The sequence below is a fragment of the Trichechus manatus genome, unplaced genomic scaffold (assembly GCF_000243295.1).
Source record: "Trichechus manatus latirostris isolate Lorelei unplaced genomic scaffold, TriManLat1.0 scaffold00007, whole genome shotgun sequence".
In the NCBI taxonomy this organism is placed as follows: Eukaryota; Metazoa; Chordata; class Mammalia; order Sirenia; family Trichechidae; genus Trichechus; species Trichechus manatus.
Genome location: NW_004443943.1, coordinates 4906071 through 4928381, shown reverse-complemented (window position 1 = coordinate 4928381; position 22311 = coordinate 4906071). Strand labels below are relative to the sequence as shown.

Sequence of the window (22311 nt, the reverse complement as noted above, 5' to 3'; positions counted from 1 at the left end):
GCCAACTCTTCAGACAGGGATTGGACTGGACTGTGGGACATTAAGTGATACTAGTGAAGAATGTGCCTCTTAGTCAAGTAGATACAAGAGACCAAAGGGGCAGCTTCTGTCCAGAGGTGAGATGGGAAGGCAGAGTTGGTTAGGAGCTGGTTAAACGGACATGGGGAATCACAGGTGGAAAGGAGGAGTGTGCTGTTGCAGAATGGGGTGAGCAATTAGGGTCACATAACAATCTATGTATAAAATTTTGTATGGGAGACTAACTTGAAATGTAAACTTCATTTAAACTACAATAATTAAAAAAAAAAAAAAAGAATTATCTTAGGTGAAGGGAAGGATAACATACACTACAGGGGAAGTCAGCATAACTGGACTAAGCCAAAGCTAAGAAGTTTCCTGAATACAACCAAACACTTCGAGGGACAGAGTAGCAGGGGTGTGGGGACCATGGTTTTGGGGTACATCTAGGTCAACTGGCATAACAAAGTTTATTAAGAAAATGGTCTGCATCTCACTTTGGTGAGTGGCGTCTGGGGTCTTAAAAGCTAGCAAGCAGCCATCTAAGACGCATCAATTGGTCCCAACCCATTTGCAGCAAAGGAGAATGAAAAATAGCAGACACAAGGAAAGTATTAGCCCAAGAGACAGAAAGAGCCACATAAACCAGAGACTTCATCAGCTTGAGAACCGAACTAGATGGTGCCTGGCTACCACCAATGACTACCCTGACAGGGAACACAACAGAGAGCCCCTGATGGAGCAGGAGAAAAGTAGGGTGCAGAACTCAAATTCCAGTAAAAAGGCCAGACTTTAATAGTTTGATTGAGACTGGAGGAACTCCGGAAGACATAGCCCCCAGACTCTCTGTTAGTCCCAAACTAAAACCATTCTCAAGGCCAACTCTAGACAAAGATTAGACTGAACTATGGGACATAAAATGATAGTCGTGAAGAGTGTGCTTCTTAGCTCAAGTAGATACATGAGTCTAAATGGTCAGCTCCTGTCCAGAGGCGAGATAAGAAGGCAGACAGGGTCAGGAGCTGGTTGAATGGACATGGGAAATCCGGGGTGGAAAAGAGAAGTGTGCTGTTACAGTATTCGGAGAGCAACTGGGGTCATATAACAATGTATGTAGTCCTGAATGGTAAACTTTCACCTAAAGCACAGTAAAAAAAAAAAAAAAAACCACACCTTAGAATTACACCCATCATTTCGACTGAGGGCAAACATAAGGCATGATGTCATGAAGACTAGTGTTACACAAACATTATATACTATTTTACATACAATAAAAACAGTTTATTGTGCTATTCAGATTATATACTATTCAGTCTCTTTAGAAAGATCCACCCTCCCCCCAAAAAAAAATTTCTTTTTTTTTTAGGCTTTCAATGTATGACTTTTCTTTTTTTCCCCTGACCAACTAGAACTCTTTTTTTCTTTTTTGTGGTAAAAATATATATGACAAAACATTTGCCATTTCAGCATTTTTTATGTGTACAATTCAGTGACATTAATTACATTCATCGTGTTGTACAATCATCACCACTATCCGTTTCCAAATTTTTCCAACACTCTTAACAGAAGCTCAGTAAAGAACTATTATTTCAGAGGTAAGAATTATGAAAGAAATCACTACATTTCTCCAGGTTATAGCTTTATATCTAGGATGCTCTGAGTGTAAATTTTAAGCTCAAGCCTTCTTATGCCAAAAGTATTACTATAACTAACTTCCTTTTCTGTTGTTCATGGCTCTTTTGTTTTCACTCTTCCTTAGCATCTTATTTTAAGGAACATCAATGTCCTTGGAAAGTAGGTGGACTATGATAATCAGTCAATGAGAGGCCAACTATAAATTGTACAACCTTCTACCACTGAAGATGCGTCTTTATAGAGAAAAGGTACATGACCTGGCTAGGTTCTGACAGCTTTACTATGTACTTTGGTCAAAGACTCAAAATACTAAGAACCACGTAAAATGGAAAAAGAAAAAGTTTCTTGCAGTGTTAAAAATTAGGGCACCTGAATACACACTGAGAAAAACAAACCATAATTGCATCCCTATAGTTAGAAGCAACATGTAGAATAAATCATCTAATGCTGCTAAGGTGAGATACAAAGGTCAAACTAACCTTCTCCCTCTTCATTTTCTTTCTAAATCAGAATGAACATGAATAAACAAAAAGTTTCAGTGCAGAAATTTTGCCATAAATCTGATAGACAATAATGCCTGGGCACCTTATCCTACACATTTCAAAAATTATTATATAATTTTTTTTTTTTTTACACAACTAGAACAGTATCTTTATCCAGTAATTAGGTAGACCAGTGAGAATAAAAGAAAGACAGAGGTAAAAAGTGCCTGGCCCATTGTATAAATGTTATTATACCAAAGCTTCAAGTCTTCTGTATAGTACAGGATCATCTATATTGAGATTTAAGACACAAATTTAGGAAGTTTTTAAAAAGACTTAAATATCTTTTTATAACCTCACTAAAATACGATATTTCATCCAAATCAATGAACGTAATTTTTAGTGATGCTAGATAATTTTATACCTGCTCACTATTAAGGACATGCGATGCTAAATAATGAATGACAAATAAATATCCCACTTATCTCCCCTGAACACGTTTTACTTCTGTACTTTACTAGTAAGCTAAGGGGGAAAAAATAAGCCACTGAACCACAGAGATCAAATCATTCTGTATGTTTTGTGTGATGTTTTCCATATACTATCAGCGATTAACATTGTCATCGGTTTTAATATCAGTCGAATATCTGTTCAGTGATATATTACTCACTCATCCAAACATGGTTTGTTGTATATAATTTTAACCATCATGGATACTTTTTTTCTCCCTGAAAGTGACATTTCACTTCATGTACTTATATTTTAGTACAAAAGACCCAATTCTGCCTGCCAAAGAGGCTTATGATTTACTCATTATAGACACAACACAAAAGGAGAAAGAAACTTCACATTTGGTGTTGATCCTCACATTTCCAGAATGCTAGATACAGCATTATGTAATATCTGCTATGATAAGGCTTTATACTCATCAGCAATTTTCTGAAGTATTCAGGGAACAAAACGTCTTACCGTACCTAAGAAGATGAGCTATGGCACCACAGCCTTGAGTATCACCCTGCTGCCATCTTTACCTGGGTATTTTCAACCTCCAAAGAATCTTAGCTACAACCTCATTAGCAAATGTTTCCAGCAAAGTGCTCTATCAAAGTTTTTTATTTATTTATTTTTCCTATAGAGGAAAATTAGGCAAGGAAGATGAGAGAGTAGAAAAGATAATTTACCTGCATCAATTTTCTGGAGAGCTCATTAGTGAGGAACTCTTCTTCCTTCTCATAATTTACTGCAAGGGTTTCTTTCTCCTTCTGCAAAGCCTGGATTTTCTTGAACAAAGTGTTACTGATGAATTCTTCTTCTTGCTCGGCCCTGGCTTGCTGTTTAAAAAAAATGAAAAGGGAACAAAACAAAACAAAAACACATGTTAAGGAAACAGGAAATTTGCTAATTGAAATACAGTTCTTTAGTTCCAAAGAGGGTACCCATTTTAATTAGCGCTCTATTTTTAACTATGAACCGACACATCCCAAGAAACACAAACCAGAGGAACTCAGCAGCAACCATAAAAGCGAATGTTACTACGACCCCAAAGGACCTCCCTGTGCTACACACTATCCTTTTCTTAAACGGATGTTGTTGCCTGCTGCCATCAAGTTGGCCCCCAACTCAGGGCAACCCCAAGCACAGCAGAAGAAACGCTGCCCGGTCCGATGCCATTCTCATGATCAGTTGCAGATCATCAGACCATTGTGCTCCACAGGGTTTTCACTGGCTGGTTTTCAGAAGTAGATTACCAGGCCCTTCTTCCTAGTCCTTCTTAGTCTGGAAGCTCCGCTAAAACCTGTTCAGCATCATAGCAACAGACAACCCTTCACTGACAGACAGGTGGTAGCAGTGCATGGGGTGCACTGTCTGAAAACTGAACCCAGATCTACTGTGTGGAATTCTACCACTGAGCCACCAATGCCTCATTCTTAAAGTGATGAGTCAAAGAAATTAGCAAAGATCATTTTGTAGTTTTTAAGCAGCAATCCCAAGTCAATCACCAGAATACAGGTCTAATTCTGTGGTATGTGCATCGATTGGTAACAACCCTCTGCACGACATTACATCTCAAAGGTTTATAACTAAAATATTTAGGCAACCGGGGCAGAGAAGTTCAATTTACTTGAAAGTAAAATCACGTTACCTATTTAGGATGTTACTGAAATGGTTTGGATATGCAATTAGAAAAGGCATACAGATACACATGGACACACTTATGTATTCATTGACTAGAGAATAGAATGAAATATACCAAACGGCTAAAAAGTAGTCATTGCAAGACAGTGGGAATCTAGGGGGTGAAGGGTAAGGATGAATGGGAGGAGTTTTATCTTTTACTTTATTTTCCCTGCTGGTAATTTTTTGGGGAGAAGGGCCAAGACAGGCATTACTGAATTTTAAAAATATAGGAGAAAAGCAGGTCTGTCATAATTCAACAGAGATGAAAATATTCTTCTGCAGATGCCCCCCTTAAATGTTTTAACATAATAAACAGAAAAAAATCTAACAATCCTTGAAGGAAATTCATCTTTCCAGAAAGAGCTTACTTGTCTCAAATAGGCTCAACGCTATTCAAAGCACTTTTTAAATTGCAACATTTTGATGCATTCATCCCAAACAAAACATTCCCATTTTATCTGCCAAGTGACAGAGAGTTACATGAATCCCAAGCCTCCAAGCACCTGTCATTTATAAAAAATACAAGAGGGTCAGAAGGGCAGGACAGAAAAGGGTACCAGCATTAAACAATCACCACCTTTTACTGTAAAAAGGTCTGACAACTACTCTCTGCTCTGGTGGTTCAGAGTTCTGTACATATTCACCAGTCCCTCCAACACCCATACCCTAATATCCATGGTTTCTGTGGATTCTACAATCCCTGCTCTCAATTACAGTGGCCTTACAGGAAGTACACCAATCCCTGGAAGTGCTTGCCAACCAATTCTACAAAAGGGGACCACACATACAGCTTACACTGAGAAACAGTACTACGTGAAAGGTGGTAGCTTTGGGAGAAGAAGGCCTAGCACTCAAGTTCTTTTAAGACACCAGGCTGGGATAGGCCAAGAGGGCTGAGCAACAAACAACACATCACCCAGCTAATTAATTTTTATTTCCAGCCAAGGACATCAAGTGAGCAGTCTCTATCCCCTGTGGTTCCCTTACACACTTCACATTTCATTAGCACTTCTCAATGCCTTACTGTTTCCACCAAGGTCAAGGGAAACTGCTGTAGATTGGTACTTTCCCTCCCCTTTAAATTAATCTTGACACATCTTCAAAGCACGCAAACCTTAAGATCTCCAGATTTCTCATACTAGTGCAATGGGCAGGAATCCAAGGCATTTATTTAGGACGTATCTGACACATATATCCAAGCCTACAATCTGTTCAAGCTACCTGTTTTTCTGGTTTTGACTGACAAAGTCCTATAGGATTTGAATGCTGATTATTCTAAAAGTTACAGAAAAGAAAGGTCGAGAGGAACTGTACTGCTTTTGCTGGTGATTCTGGATTTAGAATTCAAAAGGGTGTTTGCCCATGAATGCAGGCAATCAGACTCAACTTTTTACACACATGCACATTTAATGTTTCAGGCGATTGGTAAATTTAAGCATAAACAGTAAAAAGGAACCAGACAGAGGCTCAGACTACTACCTTCCCTTCACCTTGTACACAGGGAACTAAAGATAAAAATTGAAAATAAGAGGCTGGACCTTAAGAGTTACCCAGCCATCCCCAATACCCTCATCTAACCATTAAGTTACACAGACAACAGATTTCAGTGTGATATAAAAAAGAACTCTGAGATAGGAAGCAGATTAGTGGTTGTCTAAGGCTGGGGTGGATGGAGGGTTGGGGGTGACTGCTAATAGGTATGGGGTTTCCTTCTGGGGTGTTAAAATGTTCTGGAATTCAAACAACCTTGTGAATATACTAAAAACATACATTAAAAGGGTGAATTTTATAGTATGGGAATTATAGCTCAATGAAAAAAAACTGAAAATTTGCAGGGTCTATAGTTTAAAGGAAGAAATCCTGGAAACACAGCGGTAAAGCAGTCAGTTGTTAATCAAAAGGTAGGCAGTTCAACCCACCAGCTGCTCCGCAGGAGAAAGATGTGGCAGTCTGCTTCCCTAAAGATTACAGCCTTGGAAACCCTATGAGGGGCAGTTCCACCCTGTCCTACAGGGTCGCTATGAGTCAGAATCAACTCCACAGCAATGGGTTTGGTTGGTTACAAGTAATTCAAAGGAGGAGTCCCTGGGTGGCACAAATGGTTAAACACTCGACTGCTAACCGAAAGGTTGCACCCAAAGGCTCCTCAGAAGAAAAGCCTGGCAATCTACTTCCTAAAGGCCACAGCCTTAAAAATCCTATGGGGTGCAGTTCTACTCTGTACACATGGGGTCACCGTGAGTCAGAATCGACTCAATGGCAAGTGGTTTTTTGGGGGGGGGGGGTTCTGAGAGCATCTTTTTTTTCTTCCCAGGGAATGCAGCAAAAAGAGGGAAAAAAAGTGCTTCCCACAGTAAGTGACCCATCACCAGCTGTGGGCCACTGAGGCTTTGGCAAACAGTATTATTCATCACTGTAGAACAGCCACTTGTTTCTTGGCAAAGCCTATTAAATAGAAAGTGCCACTTTCAGGATCCCTAAATGAACACCAGGAACTGTTACAATCCCGTTAAAGCCTATCTAATGTGGCCAAACACAATACAGATCTTACCAGAGGGCTCCTTTAGCTAAGTCTTTTCCACCTCTCGGTTCTAACCAGGCGGCTGTTATTCTGCCTCCCACAGAAACTGAAAGCACTGAAAGCACAGAGAAAACCATCTGGCAAAATAAGATTCCTAGTCCCCAACACAGAAAAGCCAGCTCACCCTTTTTCCTATTGCTCACAGATCATGTTAAGTGAATAAACACAGAAATGAAGACAAAAGACAAGACGCTGTATCCAATATAGCCTCAGAGAAAATTTAAAAAAAAAAAAATTTATTTAAAAAAGGATCAGATACAGCATACTGGCAACACGCATAAAATCTTGATAATCAGAGAATGAGCCATGCATCAGAGAAAAGGATTAAGCATTCTTTTTGGATTATACTCCCTGCCGCCTTTTCCCCATGTTACATGCACTATCTGGATCTTAGTCTTAGTCCTGGTTTTCTATGTGAGCCGCAAAATAAATTACCTTCCCATTTTATTCCCCCCAAAGAAGCCAGGAGCCAGGTACACAAAGCCAGGTAGGAAAGAAGCAAGTCCCAGGCACCTTTTGCTAGCCACCATGAGTCGGACAGACTGGGAGCAGACGCTGGGTGGGCAGAAAGGAGATAAACAGGCTGCCTTATGAAACTGCATCATCAGGTTCAATCAAGATAGCTTCCTTTTTATCTGAAGTGCCTAAAAATCACAGAATACCTAAACACATCCAAATTCAAAAATAAAGTTGCTTTTCAAAAGCTAAACAAATGAATCAAGATTCACTGTAATTCTGAAAACTGTCATCAACAAAGAAAATGTAAAAAAAAAAAAAAAATAGGAACTCTTTGAAGGAAGAAACCTTTTATTAGTGTTGTACATATGTCTGTAGAATTGAAGCCTGGGGAAATCAAAGAATCCGTCATTATATTTTCATGATCAATATGGTTCTAGTTGCTATGCTTAGAAAGAGAGTGAATTTGATATAATCTTAATATTTGTTATTTAACACACTGCCCTTCACCCAGCAGTACTCACTCAATACCTGTTAATATGAAGACTAAAGTATAAAGCATCTCTCCATCATTCTTTCCCCATCTCACCGAAGAATCAACACAAAAAAAGTGAAATGAAAAAAAAGGAAGGAGAAGGCGGGGGGGCGGGGGGGAGTGACAGGAGAAACTTGCCAGGTCCTCTGGGAAAAATAAACACCAAAAAAAATTCTTAGAAAAGTTATCTCCTCCTGAGTCATCCCATACTGAAGTGATCATACCATAAATGAATGCAATTTTTGGTGGTTAAGGAAAATACAGTTTGTTCTGACCCACTGTTATCATGACCTGGGAACAAATTTGACAGGAGATTTCAGTGTGATTGTTTAGTGGTTCTACTATCATTGGCATTTTGGAGATCAAGGGTCAGCAAAGAAAGAAAAATTCAAAAACCCTGAACAACAGCAGCGATCGGCTGCTGATGAGAAAATCCAAGTGCCAAAAACAAAATCCTGTGGGATGACTCAACTCATGATATGTCAAGCCCAAGAAAAAAGACAGTTTTCCCAGCAAGAAATTACACACAAATATCTACTTGATAGCAGCCATACGTAAAAGATCTCATCAGGATACAGTCCCAGTGAATACCAAGATAATACGTTTGCATTTGTTTAAAAAAACTACTTTTAAGTTAGTTGGTGACTTGTTTTTATAGCAAAGAATCATAAAACTAAGGTACCTTTAAGTTTTAATGCTTACGAATTCTGGCAGGCTCTATTTATTATTTTAATTATTTAAATTTATAAATCTATTTAAATGTGCTATTCTAATTATTTAAATTTACTAGATGGCAATGAGTTTGGTTTGGTTTTTATTGTGTTGTCCAGTCAAACCCAAATTTTAATGACTTTCACATCTCAATTTGAAATAGCATCTGAAACCATATAGTTATGATAGCAGGATCCATCCAACACACAGCTAGGCTACAGGAGGGGAAATAACTGTTATTTACTAGGTGACACCACAGCACATATCGATTGTTCTGGATGATGCTCAGAGTTTAGCAGAATCTCTCATGACTGATGATTGAAAGCTGGCTGGCTCTTAGAGGATTAGATAGAGTATCAGTCATGCCAATGAGTTTGTCAACATAAACTACTGTCCAGTGGAAATCGATTACATCTAAGTACTACTACTGTGTGGATCGTAAAAAATTATGCATAACATGGCGAAGAACGGGAATTCCAGAATTGTGCTCATTAGGAACCTGTACATAGACGAAGAGGCAGTCATTCAAATAGAACAAGGGGATACTATATGGTTTAAAATTAGGAAAGGTATGCGTCAGGGTTGTATCCTTTCACCGTAGTTATTCAATCTGTATGCTGAGCAAATAATACAAGAAGCTTGACTATATGAAGAAGAATGTGGCATCAGGATTGGAGGAAGACTCATTAACAGCCTGGGATATGCAGATGACACAACCTTCCTTGCTGAAAGTGAAGAGGACTTGAAGCACTTACTAATGAAGATCAAAGACTACAGACTTCAGTATGGATTACACCTCAACATAAAGAAAACAAAAATTCTCACAACTGGACCAATAAGCAACATCATGATAAACAGAGAAATAATTGAAGTTGTCAAGGATTTCATTTACTTGGATTCACAATCAACGCCCATGGAAGCGACAGTCAAGAAATCAAATGACGTATTACACTGGGCAAATCTGCTGCAAAAGACCTCTTTAAAGTGTTGAAAAGTAAAGATGTCACTTTAAGGACTAAGGTGGGCCTGACTCAAGCCACGGTGTTTTCAATTGCCTAATATGCATGGAAGGACAACACCTAGAGAAAGACATCATGCTTAGTAAAGTACAGGGTCAGTGAAAAAGAGGAAGACCCTCACTGAGATGGACTGACACAGTGGCTGCAACAACGGGCTCGGGCATAACGATTGTGGGGATGGCACAGGACCAGGCAGTGTTTCGTTCTGTTGTACAGAGGGTCACTAGGAGTCAGAACCGACTCAATGGCACCTAACAACAACACCACGCATGCGAAAGCTGGACGATGAGTAAGGAAGACTGAAGAAGAATTGATGCCTTTGAATTATGGTGTTGGGTGAAGAATATTGAATAAACCATGGACTGCCAGAAGAACAAACAAATCTGTCTTGGAAGAAGGATAGCCAGAATGCTTGTTAGAAGCGAGGATGGCAATACTCGTCTCATGTACTTTCGACACGTTATCAGGAGGGACCAGTCCCTGGAGAAGGACATCATGCTTGGTAAAGTAGGGGGTCAGCAAAAAAGGAAGACCCTCAATGAGACGGACTGACACAGTCGCTGCAACAATGGCCTCAAACATAGCAACAATTATGAGGATGGCACAGGACCAGGCAGTGTTTCTTTCTATTGTATGTAGGGTTGCTGTGAGTGGGAACCAACTTGATGGCACCTAACAACAACATTACACAGGTAAGGAGCCCTGGTGGCACAGTGGTTAAGTGTTCTGCTGCTAACCAAAAGGTCAGCAGTTCGACCCCACCAGCTGCTCCGTGGGAGAAAGATGTGGCAATCTGCTTCCACAAAAATTATAGCCTTGGGGGGACCTCATAACATCAAGAAAGCAGTACCGGGAGCAGAGCGCGTCCTCTGGACAAGGGTCCCTGCGCCGAGAAGCTCCTAGTCTGAGGGAACACCAAAGAGAAGAAGGCCGACAGAGAGAAAAAGCCTTCCCCTGGAGCTGATGCCGTGAATTTGGACTTTTAGCCTACTTTGACTGTGAGGAAATAAACTTCTCTTCGTTAAAACCAAAAAAAAAAAAATTATAGCCTTGGAAACTCTATGGGGCAGTTCTACTCTGTCCTGTAGGGTAGCTATGAGTTGGAATCAACTCAACAGCAACGGGTTTACAACACAGGTGGGTGGCAGATGACACAGAATACAAGCCCATACATACCTTTGTTTCTTCTGTTAGAAGCACTTTTAGGGAGAGAATTTCAGTTAGATGGCTGAATATTACAATTCTCCACTGAGTCTGCAGAAGCACTAGGCTATTTTGTGCTTCCTCCATATACTCACATCAGCTTACAGTAAAAGCAATTGTCGATAAATTAAAGCATGTATCTTATTTACTTCATTTCAGTGCTGCCAGCAAATCACTAAGTACATAAAGTTCGGGACAGGAATCATTATTTAGGCCTCACAACTGTGCTGTTCTTCCCCCCAGTGCTATGCCTAGGCCATTGTTACAGGAGTGCTGGGCGAGGGAGAAACGAGCACTATGGTGACCTCCAGGATTCCAGGACAAGAAGAACTCCGAAACCTGAGGCTCAAAAGGACCTTGACAGTTACTAAGGTTTATCAGTCATTTGATGCTTGAAGCTCCTTCGGTGCCTCTGAAACCATCTTTAGCAAAAGACCAGTTAGTCTCCCCATCACTAGTCTGCAGTGGTCCCACAGATGTCCTTCTGTGCATGTCCTGTTATACACGGTTAGTACACAGCTCCACGTACACACCTCACCACATGTCAACACCACCCAATCTGGTCCATAACCGGATCAAGGTGGCAAGCCCACTGGTCACTTGTTCGGATTTAGAGCAATGTGAATTTGCTATAGAAGTTTCTATAGTTTATGCCTGATTTATGAACTTATCATGAATAGATGACAAAGAGTTCACCTGCTGGTCCACAGGCCACACTTTGAATAGTGCTGGCTTGGGGGATATTCATACACACTGCCAGGCTCTAGACTCAGAATGTCTGGCTTACAGGGTGGCTGCACCCACCTCTGCTGTGTTAGCCCAGGAGAGTCACATGACCTCTGTGCTGCCATTTTCTCCCCTGTCAATGAAAATAATGGCACCTTCCTCTGGGTTGGTTGTGAAAACAAATCGAAATAATTCATATGAAGAGTATACCATACTGCCTTGCATGAATAAGAACTCAAGAGATACTGACAAGAAGGGTTGGGGAGGGGATATGAACAGGATGATTAATGAAAATACAGTGAAGACTTCTGTAGTCTCCCTTCAATTAACTATAAGGGGAAAAGGAAAAATTATGGTACATCCATCAAAAGAAATATAGTGGAATCATGAAAAAGAATATTGTTCAAATATACTGACATAAAAGTGTATCCAGCAACAAATGGTTAAGTGAAATCCAAAGTTGAATGTGTATACATAAAGTAGAACAGCCCATGCTGAGCTCCCAAATATCACACATACAAGGACATAAACTACTATGAATAAGTTATCAGAAATAAAAAAATCTATTTAGGATCCCACACACATACACTAACTACCCTACCCTCACACCCCACGAAGATGTCAATATTCAAGTTCTCATAAACTATAAAAATAACTTTATATAAAGTAAAGACAATCAATATAGTGGACTAGCAGAAGAGACTAACAAAAAAAGGTCAGGTAGTTTGAAAAAGAAACTAGAACTTCTCAAAATACATGTTTAAGCCCATTCTGCATTTGGTATTTTGACAGCAAATTCAACGCAGCTCAATAGCAATTTAAAGAACTGCAAAGACCTAAGAAATAATCCTAAAAACGTGGCACAATGAAAGAAGAAGATGGAAAATGTGAAAGATATCAAAAGATGCAGGAAGGAAAACCAAAACCACATCTAACTAAAGACTAGAAAAGATACTAAAGAAAAAAAAGAAGACGAGAATATTGAGATGATGGCTGAAAATTTCCCAGAACTAATGAAAGACATGAATCTATAGATGCACGAAGCACAAGGTATATGCTAAGAAGGGGTATAGTCTTGGTGGGTGGTTCCTCTGCTGGTTTCACTGGGCTCATGCATGTGGCTGCATTCAGCTGGAGGGACAGAGGAGTCAGAATATCCAAGATCAAGAATAGGAAATAGACTCCACCTCTTGATGGGAGGAGCAGTAAAATACTCTGCCATGATTTTCAATCCACCACACTCAACCAGGATACTTCGATTTTCTACAGTATCTTCCCTTCTTTTGAAGGCACAGATTTTCTAAAATCTCTCAAGGCTTTTCAGTAACTGATCAGCAAGGGAGAGGAGCAACTGTAGAATCTGGTTAATACTTAGGTCAGGTGTAAGTTAACGACCAAATTAAGTATAATCAGAAGATTTTTTTTTTTAATCTTACACAATATATTCATACTGCAAAAACTTATTCTCTGTCTTGTTGACAGCACTGGAAATGGAAGAGCCTCACTGTGGAGTAACAAACCATTTTCCCAATTATAAACACGGGAATTGGTCCCGCAGCTTCATCACGGGCAATCTCCTCAGATCTAGAAGCTACATACAGTGAAACCTGTGAGAGATGGAATTTGATGGGACTGCCTTGTTTTTCCGGGTCTCACAAGTTTTCCGCCTTTGACAGTGTGCAGTCACTTTTCTATCACTTTCAATTAATGGAGAATAATTTGAGCTTTCCTTCTCTGACAGGTTTCCACCTTACACACATTCCAGCTTTCACAGGTTTTACTGTATAAAAAGACCAGACAACATTACACTCTCTGTGTATGGAAGCCCAAAGTTTGTGCCTCACAGAGTCACAAACCACACACATTTGTACAAATAAGTGTCACAAACTAGAGGCCTACACAAAGGGAGAAATGACCATATCAGTGATTGTGATTTGTGATTCACACTACTGAGGAACTTAAATCCAAGATCTTCAAATTGATGAAGTACTGTCCCCAGATTATATGTTGGCTCGGAAGACAACGCCACTATGGGAAATTATTCACTGCTCTTAGATGTGTTCCTACAGCTGAGGCGTATTTCAGTTATTCACAAGAAAACCGCCAATGCCACACCCTCTCCAACTCTCCCTACCCCAGGAAACCTACCCATGAGGCACTGGGGCAGTGACTGAGGCCTGGGGAGCAGGGATATGAAATGGCTACAGCTCTATATGCTTGGGAGATGTGAGTTAATTATTACTTAGTTCACACCTGTGAATAGAAAACGAGTTAGTCAAGCACCTCCTACACCAAATAATCAACAGGGGGAGCTCTTTGGTAATGTGAACTCTGTGGAAACAGGAAGTAAGGCCAACCACAGACAAAAAAAGACGGAGGAATCCACCTCTCCTCCAACACCAAACACCCCCAACCCACAAGCTTACATTCCCAAAGACAGAAAAGTCTTAAAGGAAACTGAAAACAGCAACAACAACAAACAAAAATTTGAGCAGAGAATAAAACTCACTGGCAGTCAATTTCACCTGGGAGGGAAAGTTGATTGCAAATGAATATTATTACAGATTGAATACTGGCTGTGAACTATTCACCACGTGCCCAACACAAAGCTTCCCTACACCGAACCCAATGCTGTTGAGTCAATTCCGACTCATAGTGACCCTATAGGACAGAGTAGAATTGCCCCATAGGGTTTCCAAGGAGTGGCTGGTGGATTCAAACTGCCATCCTTTTGGTTAGCAGCCAAGCTCTTAACCACTGCACCACCAGGGTTCCTCCCTACACCAGGAACCCTGTTATTCTAAACATCTCCCCGCTGCTTCGACATGGGCGGGGGTAAGCCTTAATCCTATTCCCAATAGGCACCCCCCACCTACACCCCTTCTTCAATAAAAAGTTCCCAATCAGAACAGCTGGCAAGTAGAAAAAGAACCTACTAGGTTTTTAAATTTCATTCAACACATATGATGGAGCATCTCCTACATGGTAAGTGCTGTGTAAATATGGCAAAGAACAACACAGACATGGTTCCTGCCCTGAAGGGGTATAAAATCTTCCTAGGAATTAAAGGAAAGCAACCTCATTAATCCATTATGCTTTGCAATTGGCCTTGGAATGGTCTTGGCTGCATAACATAACGTAAAGAATAAAGGGATTTAAAATGGGATTAAGCTACGCAGAAGAAAAGGCTAAGTATTTTATCCATGGCAGCAACAGAAGAAATATACGACGCTACTTAAGGTCCGGGGTTTGGTCCATAAGCACTCAAACACCTGAATAAGTAACTAGCATAATCTTACACAGATACACACACATCCCTTGGGTAATGCACACGTTAATACGTTCAGCTGTTAACCAAAAGTTGGCAGTTGGAGTCCACCCAGAGGCCCCTCTGAAGAAAGGCCTGGCTATCTACTTCTGAAAAATCAGCCACTGAAAGCCCTATGGAGCACAGTTCTACTCAGACACACATGGGGTTGCCATGAGTCAGGAGAAGACTCAACAACAGCTAACAACATACACATACACACACACACATTTTTAACTCTATGGATTCCATTCCTATAATAAATAATATAGGCAGCCAATATTTACGTATCAATTACATATTGGGTAACATGGGCAGGCTCTTGCACACATTATCTCATTTAATTCATACATTGCCTCCATACACAGCCCCACATCATACCTGGGAAAACAAGGGCTCAGAGAGGCCAAGCAACTTGTCCAACGACTCAGAGCTAGTAAGTATCAGGACTATAATCTTAACCTAAACCCTGGACTGACTCTCAAGCTCCCAGTCTTTCTATGGCCTACGCTCAACATTTCAGTAATGATGCATTCCACTGGGCCAAAGGGTGTCGAATCATGCTCTAGAAGCCACACCCACTAATCTCACAACTAAAGCCAAGGTTATCTATGACACACAGAACTTGAGCATCACAAACCAGCTCATGGTTGGGAAGAGAAACCCTGTAACTGTTTTCCCAAACCAAGAGTAACTAAACATTGGGTGAATGACAGGTAATCTTTAGAAACTGCAAAAGAACCGCATTTTGCTATGGCTATTACAACTGCAAGTAGGAGAACACATATTTCCTGACAGCATACACACCACCGTATTTAGTGTTCCGTGTGTTGACAGCATGCTCTGGTAATTTCACTTTACTCCACATGCTCTTCTCCCCTCCACTTTCAAATACTGACTTAAAGGTATACCTGTTGGGAGTGAGGGGAGACGTGCCAGAGAGGCCTGAGGGGTAGGGCTGCCACAAACAGGCCAGTGAAGATATGGATTCAAAATGATAAAGAACCCCCAGGATAAGAAAAGTAACATTCCACATATCTAAAAAGAATGCCTTTACTGTGGGGACCATGGTCTCAGGGAACATCTAGCTCAATTGGCATAACACAGCTTATAAAGACAACGTTCTACATTCAACCTTGGTGAGTAGTGTCTGGGGTCTTCAAAGCCTGTGAGCGGCCATCTAAGATACCCCACTGGTCTCATCCCTTCGAGAGCAAGGGAGAATGAAGAGAACAAGATACAAGGAAATGATTGGTCCAAAGGACTAATTGTCCACAGCTACCAAGGCCTCCACCGGACTGAGTCCAGTACAACTAGATGGTGCCCGGCTACCACCACCAACTGCTCTCACAAGGATCACAACAGAGGGTTCTAGACAGAGCTGGAGAAGGATGTAAAACATAATTGTAACTCACAAAAAAAAGACCAGATTTACTGGCCTAAAGGAGACTGGAGAAACCCCGAGAGTATGGCCCCCAGACACCCTTTTAGCTCAGTGGTGAAGTTATCTCCGAGGTTCACCATTCAGACTGGGAGTGGACAGCGCCATAAAACCAAATGAGACTAACGAGGTACAGCAGTCCAGTGACAAGGGCCAGAAGACAGAAGGGGACAAGGAAGCTGGTGATAGGGAACCCAAGGTTGAGTAAGGATATTGTTGATGTGTTATGAGATTGTTAACCATTGTCATAGGGCAACATTTGTACTAACTGTTAAATGAGAAACTGTTTTGTTCTGTAAGCCTTCATCTTAAGTGAGAATAACAGCACAATTGGAAGAGCGTAGTCAATGTCACTGAACTGTGCATGTAGAAATTTTTGAAATGGTGTATCTTTGGCTATGTGTATTTTCACCAAAAAAAAGGTTGAGAAGTTAGAGGGTTGACATGTTGTGCGGTTGTTAACCAATGTCATAAAACAATGTGTACTACTGTTTCATGAGAAACTATTTGTTCTGTAAGCCTTTACATGAAGTACAATTAAAAAAAAAAAAAAAAAAAAAAAGAATGCCCTTTCATACACCTCTCAAAAGCCAAGGGAAGTCATAGAAAATAGCGCACCTCATACCTGTCATGCCCCAAAGATCTCGGTGTAGTGGTATGAGCAAGGAGACTAAAACGGACATCAAACGATATCATCGGCAAATCTCAACCCAAGGCTTTCTCTCTCCGGTCTCACTCTAACCTCTCCCTTGATCTCCAGACTCCTAATGAATGGCCTAACCTTCCAGCTTCAACTACAGATCACACAGGCAACTCAAACATGTTGTCGTTAGGTGCCATCGAGTCGCTTTCAGCTCATAGTGACCCTATGTACAGCGGAACAATAAACACTGCCTGGGCCTGTGCCGTCCTCACAATTGTTGCTATGCTCAAGCCCATCATGGCAGCCACTGTGTCAAACCATCTCATCTATGTTGCTGACCCTCTACTGAGTATGATGTCCTACTCCAGGGACTGGTACCTCCTGATAACGTGTCCATAGTAGGTGAGATGAAGTCTCACCATCCTTACTTCAAAGGAGCATTCTGGCTGCGCTTGTTCAAAGAAAGATTTGTTCGTTCTTCTGGCAGTGCATGGTATATTCAATATCCTTCACCAACACCATAATTCAAAGGCATCACTTTTTCTTCAGTCCTTCTTATTCACTGTCCAGCCTTCACATGCTTATGAGGCAACTGAAAATAGCATGGCTTGAGTCAGACACACCTTAGTCCTCAACGTGACATCTTTGCTTTTTAACACTTCAGAGAGGTTTTTTGCGGCAGATTTGCCCAATGCAATACGTCATTTGATTTCTTGACTGCTGCTTCTATGGGCACTGATTGTGGAACCAAGTAAAATGAAATCCTTTACAACTTCAATATTTTCTTCGTTTATCATGGTGTTGCTTATTGGTCCAGCTGTGAGGATTTTTGTTTTATGTTGAGGTGTAATTCATACTGCAGGCTGTAGTCTTTGATCTTTATCAGTAAGTGCTTCAAGGTCTCTTCATTTTCAGCAAGAAAGGTTGTGTCATCTGCGTATTGCAGGTTGTCAATGAGTCTTCCTCCAATCCTGATGCTGTGTTCTTCTTCATATAGTCCAGCTTCTGATTATTTGCCCAGCATACAGACTAAATAAGTATGGCAGAAGGATACAATGCTGATGCACACTTTTCATGACTTTGAACCGAGCAGTATCCCCCCATTCTGTTCAAACAACTTCCTCTTGGTCTATGTACAGGTTCCTCGAGCACAATTACATGTTCTGGAATACCAATTTTTTGCAACATTATCCATAATTTGTTATGATCCACACAGTCTAATGCCTTTGCATAGTCAACAAAACCCAGGTAAACATCTTTCTGGTATGATCTGCTTTCAGCCAAGATCCATCTGATGTCAGCAGTGATATCCCTTGTTCCACGTCCTCTTCTGAATCTGGATTGAATTTCTGGCAGTTCCTGCCGATGTACTGCTGTAAGCACTTTTGAATGATCATCAAAATTTTACCTGCATGTGATATTGATATTGATATTGTTCGATAATTCTGCATTCCGTTTGGTTCACCTTTCTTTGGAACGTGCACAAACATGGATCTCTTCCAGTCGGTTGGCCAGGAAGCTGTCTTCCAAATTTCTTGACATAGGCAAGTCAGCACCTCCAGCGCTGCATTCATTTGTTGAAACATCTCAGTTGGTATTCTGCCAATTCTCATTCCCCTTCAATGCAGCTTGGACTTCTTCCTTCAATACCATCATTTCTTGACCATACGCTACCTCCTGAAATGGCTGAACGTCAACCACTTCTTTTTGGTACAGTGACTGTGTATTCTTTCCATCTTCTTTTGATGCTTCCTGTGTTATTCAATATTTTCCCCATAGAATCCTTCAATATTGCTCGTGACTCCTGCTCTGAGGCCTGGGCACTAGCTAGTACCTCTGCCACATGGCTGGCTGGCTCCTTGTCATTTCAGGTCTCCCTAAAGGGGCTGTTCCTCAACCAAATCTAAAGTTAGCCCCCCATCATTTGCCACCCCATTACATTGCTTTCTTCCTGTCAGAGTACTGGTACTCACTACCACCAGATTAACCTTAGTTTTTTACTTCTTTGTCTCCCTGTCACTCCACATCATAATGTGGGCTCTATGAGGCAGCGCTACTGTAGCTTCAGAGCCTAGAACCATGCCTGGCGTATGTAAGTACTCAAACATTGGTTGAACAAATGGACACTTACTAAGATGTGGGAAAAGCCCTCTCTTAATCTCTTAACCTTTTCTCCCCACTCTTCTGTTACTTTGCTGTAGTGCTGTAGTTTAAGTACTGGGTCAGTTACTATTCCTACTCTTGGAGGAACTCACAGTCTGGTACTCCAGCTCTTTACAGCCTTCCATACCCCTATATCTGCTTTCACAGATGTTGTCAATACTAAAGCATAAGCCCTGTACTTAGGAGACCAAACTCCTCCACTCTTCCAACCTATCACCACTGTTTACAATGTATACAGCAGACCATTTAAGTGACCAACTGTGATAGTTAAGGTTGTGTGTCAACTTGGCTGGGCCATGATTCTCAGTGCTTTGGCAGCTATGATGTAGACTGGCAGTTGTGTAACAATGTAATCACCTCCATGATGAGAGCTGATATAATGTAATCACCTCCATGACAAGATCTGCTATGAGAAGCCAATCAGTTGAAAGGGAGCTTCCCTGAGGGGAGTGGCTTGCAACCAATATATTTGGAATTTCTGGTAAAGCTCTCTGGCTGTTGCTCTGCTCTGGATCCTGCATTTGGCTCACCATCACCTGACCTCCAGTTCTTGGGACTTGAGCCAGCAGCCTGCTGTCTTACCTACCAATCTTGGGTACGTCAGCTTCCGCAGCCCATGAGCCAGCAGCGTGCCACTTGACCTGCTCATCTTGGGTTTGTCAGCCCCTGTGGCTACATGAGTCAGGAGAAGCCTCCAGCCAGACGCCTGACCCATGGACTCAGGACTTTCCAGCCTCTACAACCATGTGAGCCGTTTCCTTGATATAAATCAATCTCTGTCTCTCCCTTTACATACATACATATATATACACACACACACACACACACACACACACACACATATATACGCTTCACTGGTTTTGCTTCTCTAAAGAACTCAGTCTAAGACACTAACCCTCAGCATTAACGTCCTTCTTCCTCCATTTGATAACAGGACCCTCTCCTATTATAGCTGGATGCATGACCACCCAGCTAGACAATACTTCCCAGCCTCCCTGGCAGCTAGGTCAGGCCAAGGAGTTAATTCCTGGACAACAGAGTGAGAGTGGAAGCGGCATGCAACGCTGGAGTCATATCATTAAGAAGGAAACAGTTGCCATCCATGCCTGTTCCCCTTCCCACAAACTGGAATCAGAACTGGCAATTATGAGCCAGTTCCCACCACACAGGCAAGGCTGACATCCCCACAAGATGTGAAACAAGGTAAGAAGACCCTAGGCCAGTGAGCAATCTCACAGAGAAAAACCCCACCTGCCCTGAACCACCCCCCTTCCTCTGGACCTGCAGGTGAGAGTAAAATCAACTCGGGCCACTGTACTTTTGGTCTCTGTTTCAGCAGTTTAGCCTCTACCCTAACTGACACAGTTTCTGAAATGAAAACTCAACAGTATGAGAGGAGAGATAGAGCCAAGTTTAGAAATGAAAAGCTCCCCAAGATATAGTAAATTAAAAAGACAAAACACTAAAGAGTATGTGTGTTATGATCCCATGAGTGAAGTTTTATTTAACAAGGATATAGAAATAAAATATATTCATATACTAATTATTATAAATTATAAACAATAGTCCATTATGTTATACACAAACACATATATTCTGTAAACAAACAATTGTTAATATAAAAAAGTTAACATAACTGTGCCCAGGAAACATAACAGTGCCTCTGGAGAGACATAATTTTACATGACAATCACAGGGTTAAGAACATTGTCTTGTACATACTAAACACTCAAATACCATAAAAATGAGTATTCACTTTTTTTATACATACACACAAATCTGGGAGAAACTATCTTATAGGCAATGGATTCCCAAACCCTAATATCCAGACCGAATTACCTAACATTCATTTGGAGCCCTGGTGGCGCAGTGGTAAAGAGCTCAGCTGCTAACTCAAAAGTTGGGCAGTTCAAATCCACCAGCCGCTCCTTGGAAACCCTATGGAGCAGTTCTACTCTGTCCTATAGGGTCACTTTGAGTTGGAATCGACTCGTTGGCAATGGGTTTTTAACACTCATAAAAAAAAAAAAATCTATATATTACTGATGCCCAGACCCTACCCTGACCCACTGGATCAGATCCGAGAGGTGCCGCCCAGGGGTTCCTAGGTTGGCCGGGGATCCAGGGGCAAGTGAAAGGGCACCATACTAGCAATCAAATAACCTCGGCTTTAGTCCTGGCTTTGCTGTTAACACCTAATTAACCTCAGCAAGACACCTTCCTCACAAGCCTCTGTAAAGTCTGAGAGAATCTACAGTCCCTTATGGTACAGAGGCTGATAAAAATCAGTCACATACTCAAGGGAAAGCCTCATCATTATCAGTGGAAGTTGAGGCCAAGAAAGATGGCCAGTCAGTAGGGAACTAGGTAGGAATCAGAACCCAAATATTCTGTTCCGTTTGTTCCGTGTTCTTTCCACAATATCATCCTGCTTTAGGGAGGAGTATGGGGGTGCCTGCTTTGAACAGCAACTCCCATGGAAGTATTCCCAAAATCTTCAGTTGCTAAATGGCAGAAAGAGGACAGCACTCTGATTAAATAGAAGAGAATACAAATTTTCCTCCAAAAGTGAAAGGCCCCTGGATCAAGGGATTTCGAGGAAGGGGGAAAAAAGAAAAAGGATTACAGAAAAATTAGAAAACTCTTAAGTCTAAAGAAATTAATCTATTATGAAAAGCACTGCTAACATTGTTATCCATCCCCTTCCAAACTCTATGCTTATACATTTTACAAAACCGGTTCACACTATACACACCTTATTCCTTCTCCCCACTTATATTGTTAATATCTTCCTGTGACTAAATATTCCTCCAAACTTTTTTTTTAATTTTATTGTGCTTTAGGTGAAAGTTTATAGTGCAAATTAGTTTCTCATTTAAAAATTTATACACAAATTGTTTTGTGAGGATTGCAACGAATGTCACAATGTGTCAGCACTCTCCCCCTTTCCTTTTCCACCCCAGGTTCCCTGTGTCCATTCAGCCAGGTTTCCTGTCCCTTCCTGCCTTCTCGTCTTTGCTATTGGGCAGGTGATGCCCATTTAGTCTTGTATACTCAACTGAGCTAAGAAGTGCATTCCTCATGTATGTTATTGTTTGTTTTATAGGCCGGTCTAATCTTTGGCTGAAATGTGGACTTCAGGATCTTCCAACAATTTTTGATGTTGCACATATCCTACCTTACTAATGCGCCATACCATTTCTCTACTGCCTG

At 41.1% G+C, this 22311-nt stretch overlaps 1 protein-coding gene across 1 annotated transcript in view; it reads right to left on the bottom strand.

The window, feature by feature from the left end:
- The window catches only part of CCDC6 (coiled-coil domain containing 6), a 134270-nt gene that overhangs the window by 72512 nt on the left and 39447 nt on the right, over window positions 1–22311 (bottom strand). The window contains exon 2 of the mRNA XM_004369865.2: window positions 3317–3466. Coding sequence (XP_004369922.1) covers window positions 3317–3466 — 150 coding nt within the window. The remainder of the gene's footprint in view (window positions 1–3316; window positions 3467–22311) is intronic.